Source organism: Chroicocephalus ridibundus, chromosome 15, assembly GCF_963924245.1.
Source record: "Chroicocephalus ridibundus chromosome 15, bChrRid1.1, whole genome shotgun sequence".
Classification (NCBI taxonomy): domain Eukaryota; kingdom Metazoa; phylum Chordata; class Aves; order Charadriiformes; family Laridae; genus Chroicocephalus; species Chroicocephalus ridibundus.
In genome coordinates, this window is record NC_086298.1 from 2,903,183 (window position 1) to 2,915,321 (window position 12,139).

At 48.4% G+C, this 12,139-nt stretch overlaps 1 protein-coding gene across 9 annotated transcripts in view; it reads left to right on the forward strand.

Moving 5' to 3' along the window:
• CACNA1B (calcium voltage-gated channel subunit alpha1 B) overlaps window positions 1-12,139 on the forward strand; it is a 311,383-nt gene that overhangs the window by 250,148 nt on the left and 49,096 nt on the right. For all 9 annotated transcript variants that reach the window (XM_063353305.1, XM_063353296.1, XM_063353297.1 and 6 more), the window contains 5 exons: window positions 355-492; window positions 1,401-1,602; window positions 3,172-3,336; window positions 4,497-4,607; window positions 4,802-4,885. In XM_063353305.1, coding sequence (XP_063209375.1) covers window positions 355-492; window positions 1,401-1,602; window positions 3,172-3,336; window positions 4,497-4,607; window positions 4,802-4,885 — 700 coding nt within the window. The remainder of the gene's footprint in view (window positions 1-354; window positions 493-1,400; window positions 1,603-3,171; window positions 3,337-4,496; window positions 4,608-4,801; window positions 4,886-12,139) is intronic.

Below are 12,139 nucleotides of genomic sequence, written 5' to 3' on the forward strand. Positions count from 1 at the left end.
GTCCAACTCTGAAGTGGGAACCAGAGACTTCTCCCCGCCAAACGGCACAGTTTTCTGTGGGGTCAGAAAGTTTGGGGGCCAGCACGCTGTTAATCGATGGCTTTGCTTAATGGATGAATGTCTTGATTACAATTTCTTTCATTTCTGCACCTCAGGTGCAGTTCCTGTGGCTCAAAATGTCTCCAAAACTGGCCTTTATTTCTGTTACAAACCTAGGGCCTGTCTCTTTATTTGTCTTTAATACATCGCACAGTCGGACTCTGCTACTGGGGCTTTTTGATGCCTCCCAGTCAGTCACGCGAAATGGCTGATTTGGTTTAATTCTCTCATTTGGTCTAAAACTGTTTTTCCCAGGGGTCAGTACCTCGATTATGAAAAAAATGAGGTGGAGGCGCAGCCCAGGGAATGGAAAAAATACGAGTTTCACTACGACAACGTGCTCTGGGCTCTGCTCACGCTCTTCACCGTCTCCACGGGCGAAGGGTGGCCAACGTGAGTACCCGGGACCGGCAGGGTCAGTGATCGTCTCGGAGGTAATGGCAGCTTTCCACAGCTCTGCGGGACGCGTAAATGGCAGGTGACCTATGAAATAAGAATAGTCTTTTATCAGCGAAGCTTTTACTTTCCCTTGAGTGATTATTGGGTGAATCAGCAGGCAGGGCCCTGCATTTTTCTTGCCGTTCTCCTGCGCTTGCACAGGGATGCTTAGGCTGTTTTCATTACTTAATAGCTTTCGTGCTCCAGTCTTTTGGACTTGCACGCCTTTCTCAGGAGTAAAAATGATAATGGGAACGTAAGAAAATGAGGGGGGAAAAGTATTGTGACCTATGCTGAAAGTATGCTGGGTATGACAGTCCCAAAATTATATTTACTGTTCAGAATATGACTTTATTTTGGCGCAGTTTCCTGCTGGGACACGTGGAGTGCAATTCACAGTCAGGGTTTCTCCATGGCAGGCCTTCCCCATCCTCCACGTTCAGCTATTTCGTAAAATAAAGAATAAACCATACAGCATCAGTCTCCCTTCTCCAGTCCCTCACTGTGTTCCCCTACTTGGAGATCATCTACACCTTTCCTTTCCCACCCTTACTTCACCCCCGTTGACCAGAGAAGAGAAGCCAGATCTAACTGTATCCTCTCCCCTTGCCCAGGGGGATAAGTGGATCTGTACGTAGCAAATCTCCACCATTCTGCAGAATGGTGAAAACGGCGAAGGTTTTCCCTAAAAAATATCCTCAAGGAAAACTTCTTCCCAGCCATAGAGGTTGGGAGCGAGTTTGACCTGAGCATACGTGGAAAACCCTCTGCATGAGTGAAGGCCGGCGAGTGACTATCGGGGTGTCGTTGGTGCTTCACGCTGATTTCATTGACTTTTCTCCTCTCTTTGCGCTTGATTGCAGTGTGCTGAAGCACTCAGTGGATGCTACCTACGAGGAACAGGGTCCCAGCCCTGGCTACCGAATGGAAATGTCTATCTTTTACGTGGTGTATTTTGTTGTCTTCCCTTTTTTCTTTGTGAACATCTTTGTGGCGTTAATCATCATCACCTTCCAAGAGCAAGGAGATAAAGTGATGTCAGAGTGCAGCCTCGAGAAAAACGAGGTACCCGCGTCTTCTGAATCTGGAGTTAGCAGCTGGGGGCTCAGAGCACCTCGGTACCGGTGGAAGCCCCCTCCTTGTTCCTCCTGTGCCGTGGGGGACTTTAGGGCAGTCGCTACCTGAGGGTGCGTGGTGTAGAGACCAAACAAATTACGGATTGTTTCAGCTTCTGCATACAAACACAGCCAGGGAGAGCCCTTCAACGCTGCACATTAGTAAGCACTGTCACACGTCCCCGTGGACCTCACCTCCGCTTCCAAGTGAATATAGACTTGCGTGTTAGCTCAAGCATGCAGGTGTGGACGGAGCCAGAAATCTTTGGCCTTTTAGAGGCCCGTCATCAGAAATCAAACTGAGCTACACTTGCTCCAGCTCCCCAGAGGAACGCTCCTCTCACCAGGACACTTTTGTGCCTGGCTGAGGTGACGTCCTCCTGACGGCAGCCGAAAGTAGACGCCTCGGGAAGAGTGTAAGACCAGGGCAAGCACATATGAAGCTTTTCTTTAAGGCCTTGCCAAATACCATCATTTTCAGTTCAGGAACCTCCTGAGCTGAAGGTGTTTTTTCTTTAGTTAGCGGCATCTCTGTATCTTTCTTCCATGAATGTATCCAGTTTCCTCCTGAGCCCATGCAGATTTTTAGCATCCACAACACCCTTCATCTGGCGTCCCACAGCCTCAGTGACCTGTTGTGAAAAGAACCATCTCTTTTCGTTTATTTTGAAACTGGAACCTGATTTTTGATGAAAAGAGATGACTTCTTAATCAATTATTAATTAGCGCATTGTTTGTCGATATGAACAAAAAGTCCAAAATAAAGCAGAATATTTAGAGATGCTTTACCCACACTGTTTTTCAACTGAGCAGAAAACATTTTTGCACTAGTTTAAGACTTTAAATTCTTATCTAAGTCCAAGGTGAGAAAATGGTCCAGAATCAAAAATCCTTGTGGGTAGAAATAAATTTTGGATGCGGTTTTAAACTCGTAGTAATGTGAACAGAAATAGCCAACTGAGAGGGTCTTCGAGAGTTCACCCAGTAATATTTGTTGGATAATTTATTGGTGGGGTTCAGCTCACGTTGTATGAAATGTTATTAGCTGGGCAGGTTTTGCTGTGTGTGAGAACGTACCTGGGTTTCACAATACTTTTTTGTTAAAACATGGGTAACATCTTTATCAATCCTCCGGTTCCTACAATCACGTATCAGGAGGAATTGGCAGAGTGTTTCCTGAAGGGAGCCTGGGGCTTTATAACTCCCTTCCACTACGCGGGAAGGGATCGGGACCTAGCACGAGCAGGGCTGGGACGGAAAGCTGTCTCCTCGGATTGCAGGGGGGCAGAGGAGCGTCGTGAGGTTTAATATTTCAGCGAGTGTCCAAAAGCGATTGTAATTTGGGGGTCCTGTGCTGCATTTTACAGGCATAGTCGGTACTCGCATCGTGTGTGAGAAACATGTAGAAATACCGTCCTCCACTAAATGTGCCGCTTGCTCTCCCAACATTATGAGTGATAAAGACTGCCAGCCCTTTTTTTTTTTTTGTATTCTTTTCATCCCGTTTTTTGTTTTGTAGAGGGCCTGCATAGACTTCGCCATAAGTGCCAAGCCACTGACCCGCTACATGCCTCAGAACAAGCAATCTTTTCAGTACAAGATGTGGAAATTTGTGGTGTCCCCTCCCTTTGAGTATTTTATCATGGTCATGATTGCGCTCAATACCATTGTCCTAATGATGAAGGTTAGTGGGCTGTTACTGAATCTTTTGGGGCAATTTTGGGCTGGTGAATGCGGTGTTTGCTGGAGAGGCTTTGTGCTCTCAACCGGAGAGCTGGGGGCGGGGATCAGCAGGAGCAATCGCCAACTCCTCATCTGCCTGCTGTTGGGTTTAGAGGCCTTGTGGGATTCCTTCGGTCCCCAAAGGGAGGTGGTTTAGGTGTGATGAGATACTGTGAATGTGATTCCTCCGCACAGTGTTGATTTGGCTGGTAGCCCCTTCAGCATGTGGCCAGTGGGATAGGAACTGGGCTCTGCAGGTCTGGAGCTGCTGGCTCAGCCTGGGCTTCCTCCTGCAGAGCAGGGTCACTTTTTGGGGATGCTCGATATCCAGCCATCCCAGGGAAATTACTCAAATAAGTAATGTAGCGATAGGACGAGGGGCAATGGTTTAAACTAGAGCAGGGCAGGGTTAGATTAGCCATGAGGAAGAAGTTCTTTACACTGAGGGTGGTGAGACACTGGCCCAGGTTGCCCAGAGAGGTGGTGGAGGCCCCATCCCTGGAGACATTCAAGGCCAGGCTGGATGAGGCTCTGAGCAACCTGATCTAGTTCAAGATGTCCCCGCTGACTGCAGGGGGGTTGGACTAGATGGCCTTTAAAGGTCCCTTCCAACCCAACACATTCTGTGATTCTATGAAATTTGCAGCAGCGCCAAGCTTCTGGGACATGATCCGCGGTGCCCAAGAGGAAGAGCTGCAGATGGCTGGACACTGTGGATGATCTCCCCTCCTATCCCTTGCCTAGCTTAGAGTATCTTCACAGTCAAGGGGTCACCATATTCTTAGGGTCTGCTGGAACGAAACACAGTTCTGCCCTTGTGCTCTGGTTTTGAGAATGCCCTTCCTCCCTCTTGGTCCGTGCTCTGCTTGCCGGGAGATGTACACCAGCAACAGCCTCCCCGTCCTGGGTGTATCGCCAGCTACCCCATTGAGATAGCATGTAGACAATGGCGTGCTTCTGGGGCGGCATGAATAACTGTATTGTAACCCCAAGTCTTGCTTAAAGGGAGCACAAAACCTGGCGCTAAAATGAGCAAGAGTCTTGTAGTCAGGGAAGTCAACTGGGAAGGTTTTATTCTGTGAGTGATCTTCCAGTAACAGCCTTTCTTCCATCCTGGTTTAGTTCTATGATGCTCCAGAAGCGTATGAAGAAATGTTGAAATGCCTGAATATTGTGTTTACGTCCATGTTTTCAATGGAATGTGTGCTGAAGATCATTGCCTTTGGTGTGCTGGTACGTGCCTTCCTCCTTTACTTCCAACTGTTTCCTCCCTACGTGAAATGTTTGTATTTCATGATGCGCATTTAAAAACAAACAAAACAAAACAAAACAAAAGCCTGTGTTGCAAAAAAAAAAAAAAGGCAAAAAAAAAAAGAAATAATAACCCTCGGATCCCTCTACCCCCTCCTTGTGTTTTCATTTGGCAGAATTATTTCCGGGATGCCTGGAATGTCTTTGATTTTGTAACAGTGTTGGGAAGTATTACTGATATTTTAGTAACAGAGATTGCGGTAAGTACAGATTGCTCAATTTGCTTCATTTACCAACAAAGCTGTACCCTGTCAAGACATTGCACCTTCTCCCTACCAGCCTTATTCCCTAGAGCTGCCTCTGGAACTTGGGGGTGTGATGGTGTCCCGGGGTGACCTGGCAGCCCGTTCCCAGTAGCTCTGCTCTTTCCACGGAGAGGAGCGCAGCTGTCTGCCCCAAAGACTTTCACACAAAAAGAAAAAAAGCTGTGACGGGAATGACAGCGCTAGCGCCTCTGCCAGAAAACGATCTCTCTTTCTCGTTCAGCAAACAGCTCTTAACCCCCAGCCGGTTTTGCCTATTAATGGAAAAATCCTGTTGAATTTAATAGAGGGGAAAAAATCAAAAGGATTCTGGTGAAGACTGGTGGTTTATAGCGTGAGGTGCTTCGCGGGGCACGCGCACACGTCTGTCCCTTGGGGTTCCTGCCCAGCCCTGGTCACGGGCAGAGTGAAGGCGACAAGAGGAGTGGGAAGGGGAGAGGTGATGGGAACAGAGCAACAGCCAGAAACTCCTCATCCGGCGCAGTCTGGACTGGGGGAACGTGGTGCTTTTCTGGTGCGTGCACAAAAGCTTTGCAGGGCAATTATTAAAACAAACAAACAATCAGCTTAACAATGACTGCTCTCTCCCTGCTAATGAGTCCCGTAGATTACAAGAAGCGTACAAGCTTGCCACTAAATTCTAGAGGATTTTTCCATAAGGGCAGCAAATGACTGACTCAAACCTTGACAGCCTGATATTATCCAATTTGCAAATTGCTCCTCTCCTCTCCCAATGCATGTTTTAGCTGATGATGCTGTATCTGTACGTGATGAATTTGAACTTGACCATAATTTTTTTTTTTCTCAGTCCCTGGGATTTGCTTATAGGTCTGGTTTGTGTGTGCTAAGAACTATGCTCCCCAGACTTCTTTACAGGACATTCAGCTGGTGGTGAAGACCATGTTACTGTTTCTAACAAAATACATTATTACCTTACCTCCTTGGTACAAAAAAAGCACACAAACCCCCAAAGTTTTACTCCCCGCCCAAATGGTGTTCATTTAACAGTTGGTGAATTCTATTTTATAAACTTTGGATTACCTTTTGTTTTCAGCGCATGGTTTACAGCCAGGGTAAAGTCACTCAGATCGAACACATGGTCTGACTCACTTCTCTGAGTGCTCAGGAGATGTATTGCACCATGAGTAGGTACTGGGTGCTTTCCTCTGCACCCTCTCCCGTGGGACAGGCTTTCTTGTCAGGATTGGGGTGCCCAAACCTTTCCCTTGGTTGGAAAATTCATGAAAACCTTTGCAAGTCGGCCCCAAACTTCTCTTCCACCCTTCCTTTGGCCACTTTTACTGGGAGGAAGCAGCACAACCAACTCCCACGTGGTAAGGGAGCCTGTCGTCCCTCCAAGATTGGTATCTTCTCCTTCAAGAAGGTGTCTCCTTCAACACCAAGCCCACAGGCCTCTTATGAAAATCCCCCTCTGTACAGCTATTTTTCAGGCTGAGAGCAGCCGTCAGCGTTGCCCATTCCCTGCTCGGCAGGTAGGGGTCCCTGCTTGGTTAGAAGACCATTGCCTCCCCCAGGGGTGGCCCAGCCTCTGCGAGGGTGTCTGGCACCTGGGGGAGTGGGTAGGGACCGGTCAGGTTGGGCTGCGATACGTCACTGAATGTAAGGCAAAGCCACAGCACGTCTGGGGCTGTATACGCATGTCCCCAGGTTTTTGGAAGCAACAGCTGGCCCTCAGCACTATCAGGGGTAGGAAGGTTAGTGTGTGGGCAGAGGTTCCCCAGCCCTCTCCTGGTCTTTGGGCTGGAGAGTAAATGTGCTCCCAAATACCCCCGTGTGGGTCGCAGGCATCGCTGCAGTGACCCTCGGGGTGCTGGGAGGGACGACATCACCCTTCCACTCTGCAGCAATTTCTCTGGTTTCCAGCATCGATTTGGGGATGCCTTTGAAGAGTCGAATGAATTAGCTCTAAGAGCAGTCAGTAAACTCCACTAGGGTTAAGCTCCCAAGTGCCTGTCCAGCTTTCCCTTATCCTCCCAGGTGGTAATGGAGAGGCTTTTGTTTTAGGAGTAACAAGAATCCCTTAAGTCAAACCTTAGAGAGGACTTTCTAACATAGTTCAACAGCTTCCCCTGGCAGCATGTCCAACACAAAGCTGCTCACAAACATGTCTTCAATACAAAAAGCCATATGTCCCCCAGTGCCACTCCAGCCCCTGACCTCTCGGTCCTCTCTCTCAGTCCATAGACCTATTTGAGCTCTGCTCTCTTCCCCTTCTGCAGCATTTCTGCGTAGCCACCATGTCTCCTTTCCGCGTTCAGAGAGCGCCCAGAGGTTTCCCCCAACCTTCTTGCTAGACTTGTTTTCCAAAACTCCTTTCATACAGCTCCTCTCCGATCTCTCTCCAGCCCGTGGCCACCATCACACTCATCCCCATGAAGGGTCCCCGCAGCCACCGGTGTACGCGTCCCTAAGCCACACGCATCCATCTCTTGGCCTCAGACAGGGATAATGGGCTTGAGAGTTCAAAGGCATCATGCCCAGCTCGCGGAAGAGGCCTTAGGAGCTTAGTTTGCTTAAAAGGTGACATTGATGCACGAGTGGCTGTTAATTACACAAGTGGGAGTTTGCAACGGTGCCCCAAAGATTACATTTATAGCAGAATTGTTAATGGCAGCAAATAACGGCAGCTTTCAGGAGGTCTTTCACGGAGCAGTTCATTTGCTTCATCCAGTGGCACGTGGTGGAGGTGGCCTTGTACCAGGACCTCCACTGCCCTCCCAAACCTTCCTCTCCTGCCAGTCCTGCGGACAAGCTGTGGCCTGTAGGGTGGAAAACCAGCAGAAGGATCCAGCGCTCTGCTCCGGTCCTGGTTTGTTGGTTCCACGATAGCTTGCAACCTGTGTTATTCTGACAGTGCCCAAGGGGAAACCCAAAGCGTGCCAAGGCTGCCTGGGAAACACCAGGGCTGTTTCGCTGCCTGGAAAGTGGCACGGTGCGTGTACAACCCGGAAGAGTTGCACTTTGGACTGTCTTTGTAATATGGAACCTGCTATCTTGTTCAACTGGAGTCACACCTTAAGTCACTTTAAATACTTCTGGAATTTAGAACCAATTAAAGAAGAAAAATGTAGAAAAGGGCTGAAAGCCCCGCTGCAGCGCCAGCGAGCGTGCTGTTTGCAGAGGGCAGGGACCAAGCCGGGGACCGGTGGGTGCCTTGCTCGCAGAGCACAGATCAGCCCTACGGCCTGGAGTCTTTAATCCCGCTGCCTCTGCCCAACCATTTTCCACCCCTTCCTTTTCCAGGCAGGGGAGAGTAGTAGCTAAGAACCGGGATGAACATCTGCTCCACACAAAACCCCACGGGTAGTGCTTAACCCCACTTCGCCACCGACCAGGGGCGCAGCAGCCCTCGGCACCCTCTTACGGAGCTGAGAATCACCCGGGAGGAGAGCAGGTCTTTGCTCATCGCTGTGTCCCCAGCGGAGGACGCTCTCTTCTCCAGCTGCCTTCCTCGGCTCCAGGCTCTCCTCGGCTGATGGGCCGCCGTGGGGCCGGTTGGGTGCCAGCCCCCGTTAGTCCTTCCCCGGGTGTTCAACCCGTTTGGTCGGGAGAGTTTCTGGGGCTGAGAAGCCCAGGGGACAGCCACAACCTCAGCTCGGCTGTCAGCCTCCATCTGTCCCCGTAACCGCCGCTCGCGAAGCTCTCCGGCTCCTTGCAGAGAGGGGATGCTTTCTGGGCATGACTTTGAGAGCAGGCTCGCAAACAGTTGCAGGAGCACCGCTTTTCTCCTGTCTTCCAGCTATAAGTGTTCTCCAAGGTAAATAAACCTGCTCCCCTGGGCGGTCTCATCTCGAGAGACCAGGCTTCCACCAGCCGTGCTGCATCGGTACTTTTAACGCCCTGAAAAGTAAAGATAAAAGGAAAAGAAATGTGTTGATTAATTGGTTTATTTTAATTTTGTAGTCACGTCATATGTAATTTACTTTGTGAATGCAGTGGAAAATATATATATATATACACACATATTTTTTTTATTTCCTTAGGCAAAAACACGTATGTCAGTTTTTTCACCCTCCCAGTAATGGGAGCAAAAGAGTCCGAAAGGCGGCGTTAAGGAGAAGGTGTCCTTGCGGGCACGGCTGGCCTCAGGAGGCCAAATGGGTGTTTGGCAAACTGACATCTATTTCTCTGCCTGGAAATATAAAAAACCATACCGAGAAGTGTTTGTGAATTGTCTCCCGATTTGCATTGCAAAACGAAATGCAAATAACTACTGCACTGTCTGTGTTACCTTTAGGATCTCAGAATCTGTTTTGGTTTGAAGCATTTTTTCTTTATATAATTACCATGAAGTAACACCCCCAAAAGCCCAACAGTTTTTTTCCAGTGAAATTTTCAGAGTTTCCTTTTTTGCTTGTCCTGATTACTCATTTTCTCTTTTGTTTCCTGTTTTGTTCTTTATTTTCCTTATCTACCTGCTGAATCACGCCATCCAATCAACATACAATGCGAAAACCATGTCTCCGTCTGTATGTTGTGCACCTGCTGCTCAAAAAAAAAAAAAATAATTTGTAAATAATCTTGCAAATATCCATCCATGAAAACATCACATATAGGACACGGTTGGTTTCATTGAATTTAAACAATTATTTAAATTCTCTGCTTTTATTTTCTCTCGTTTTTCTTTGGTTTAATTCGTTTTGATGAGATTTCCGATTGCACTGGTGAAAAAGCCTCACTGCAGCGTGCCCCAAAACTGGCTTCTGTTCTGCATCTTCTTCCCCTTGGCTAATTGGTGACGTGAGGCAAATGCAGTTACCAATAGCCCGTTCTCCGCTGTTTGTTACACCTGCCAATGATAAAGGGGAGACTGACACTTGCTTTATTTTGGTGGAAAATTGGATGAGAATAGGAGGGAAGGATGCTTCTGGATGACCCGGAGTAGAGGAGATTTGGCTGGCTGGGAAAACCCTTCCTTTTGTAAGTGGAGGTACCAAATTCGGTTCTCAAAAATCCGGTTTTGTCGTCTTTTACGACGAGGTGCGGTGAGCTTTCTGCAAAGGGAAGCAGTATGTTTAAGAGGATTGCCTTACAGGTATTTTAAGCCCGTGGTTTATGCTGTATTGTAAGGCAAAAAAAATTATTGAAGTTATTACTGACTTGCTTCCCTCAAATCCAAAGAGAAGTCATAGGAAAGAGTGATTTTTCTTCAACTTTGAAAACCCTTTGTGGTACCGGATATGAAGGCATTTTGCCACCACAGTGGACACAGGATGCAAAAGCAAAGTTCTCAAGTAAAATGCATAAACCGTGTTATGAACAGGGCTGAAAAGTACAGGGAACCCGATCCCACTGGGAATTTAGTGCCTGATTCCCAAGATGCCTTTGGAAATACGAGCCTCTGTCTTTGAAAATCATAAATTAAGCAGAAGAGGATGAGTAAGGAAAAAATACAACCGGAAAAATACAATCTAAAAAATAGAGATATATTCTTCCATTCTTAATTATCTTGGCTATGGCTAATAACGCAAACGCGACCATAAGCTTATCAAAAATACTTGCTTGGCCACCTGACAACAGCTCTTAGGTCTGTGTTAACATCTGGACTTTCTGTTGCACAGTTGCTGTTAAGAAACAAATCAGAGTGAATCGACACGACAGACTGCAAATAAGCTCCAGTGCAGGATCACAGGAGGGAATTTCCTGCTGGGAAACAACGAAGAAGAAAATCACAATGTAGAAGTTGAAAGTTTGGGTAGTGCCATCCGAGAGGGGAATCCTCTGCGTGTGCTGCGGTGGCTGGAAGCATGGCAGATGTGTGGGAGCCGCGAGGGCACCTTTGGGCAGTTCCCCGCTGGCCCAGGCAGGGGAGAGAAGTGTTCTGGCATCAGCTGTGCGTGTGAAAATATACTGGAAAAACCAGCTTAGCTCTGTTGGGCCAAATTTTCGCCTTTTCCTGTCCACTTTGCAGGTTAAAGATTTGAATTCTTACCCTGCAGTTTGTTCGGATCGCAGTCTCTACAGTCAGATGTGCAGGTCCAGGCTCCTTCCATCACTTGACATCCAAGTTAGATCTTGGGAGCACCAAGTTGCCCTCCGGAGCTGTCTTCCTCCTCCTGCTGCGGATGGTGGGAACCTACAGTGACTCCAGCAGAAGCACCAGAGTCGAAAGGTTGTGTGGAACAAGGAGAGACCTGAGCATCACACCGCTTATAAAATCCTTTTCCAGTGTTCCTGGCTCGGGGTGAAAGGACACGACACGATATGCCTGTGATGGCGGAGTCTCCAAGACACTGGCAAGTGTGGCAAAAATCTGCAGCCTCTTAAAATCAGCAAGGGTTTCGCCCAAGCTTCAAAGGAAGCCAAGACCCTGCGCAAGACTCAGTAGCTCTTCTTCAGTACGGGCAGTGCCACGGACATTTCAATGGGAACACAACCATTTCCTCTACGTTCCTTAGCAGAACTGGTTAATTGTTGTTGATGCCAGGTGAAGAACAGCCAAAGCTTCCAGAGTGATCCCATCCTTGGCTTGGTCTGACCCTTCTTCCCTCAGCTCTTTGCAGCTTTGGGTGAGCCCTTCATTTTAAGGACAGAAATCTGAAGTTTCAAGTTGAGGGGGGGTGTTATGTTCCGCAACTGGGCCGCAGGAAGAAGCGGGGATGAGCAGCCCAACTTCTGCCGAGTTTATCGCTCTGTGGCAGCGTAACGTAGCCCCCTTCCCTGAATCCTGCAGAGCACGTCCAGCCATGACACGAAAAACCTCATATTCCCATTGCAGGTTTAAAAACCCAAATCACTAAATCTACTGAGCTGGTGGAGGTCATTCTGCATCCCTGTGGAGAGTGGGCACAGCTCCTGTGTCGGGGAGGAAACCGCTTTGATGCTGAAGATGCTGGAGGGAAAGATCTGGGCGGCAATGGCCATACGACCTATTCTTCATGGTTTTTCTGCTTTTCAGTATGGAAAACACCCTAAGAAAGGGTGAAAGAACAGGCTGCTCATGGCAGGACAGCAATCAAGACCGGTTCTTTACCCGTGATGTCTGTTCTCCCTGTTTCCTACCCGCGTTGTAGTTTGCTCCGGGGATGCATCGCCCAGCTGAGCTCCTGCCCCGGGACACGGTGGCTTTGCCCCGGGACCTGCCGGGTGCCTGGGGGCCTTCACTACCAGAGCCCACTTTCTTAGGAAAATAGCGATAGGCCAGGGGGAAAGGGTTTTCCAACACAATTT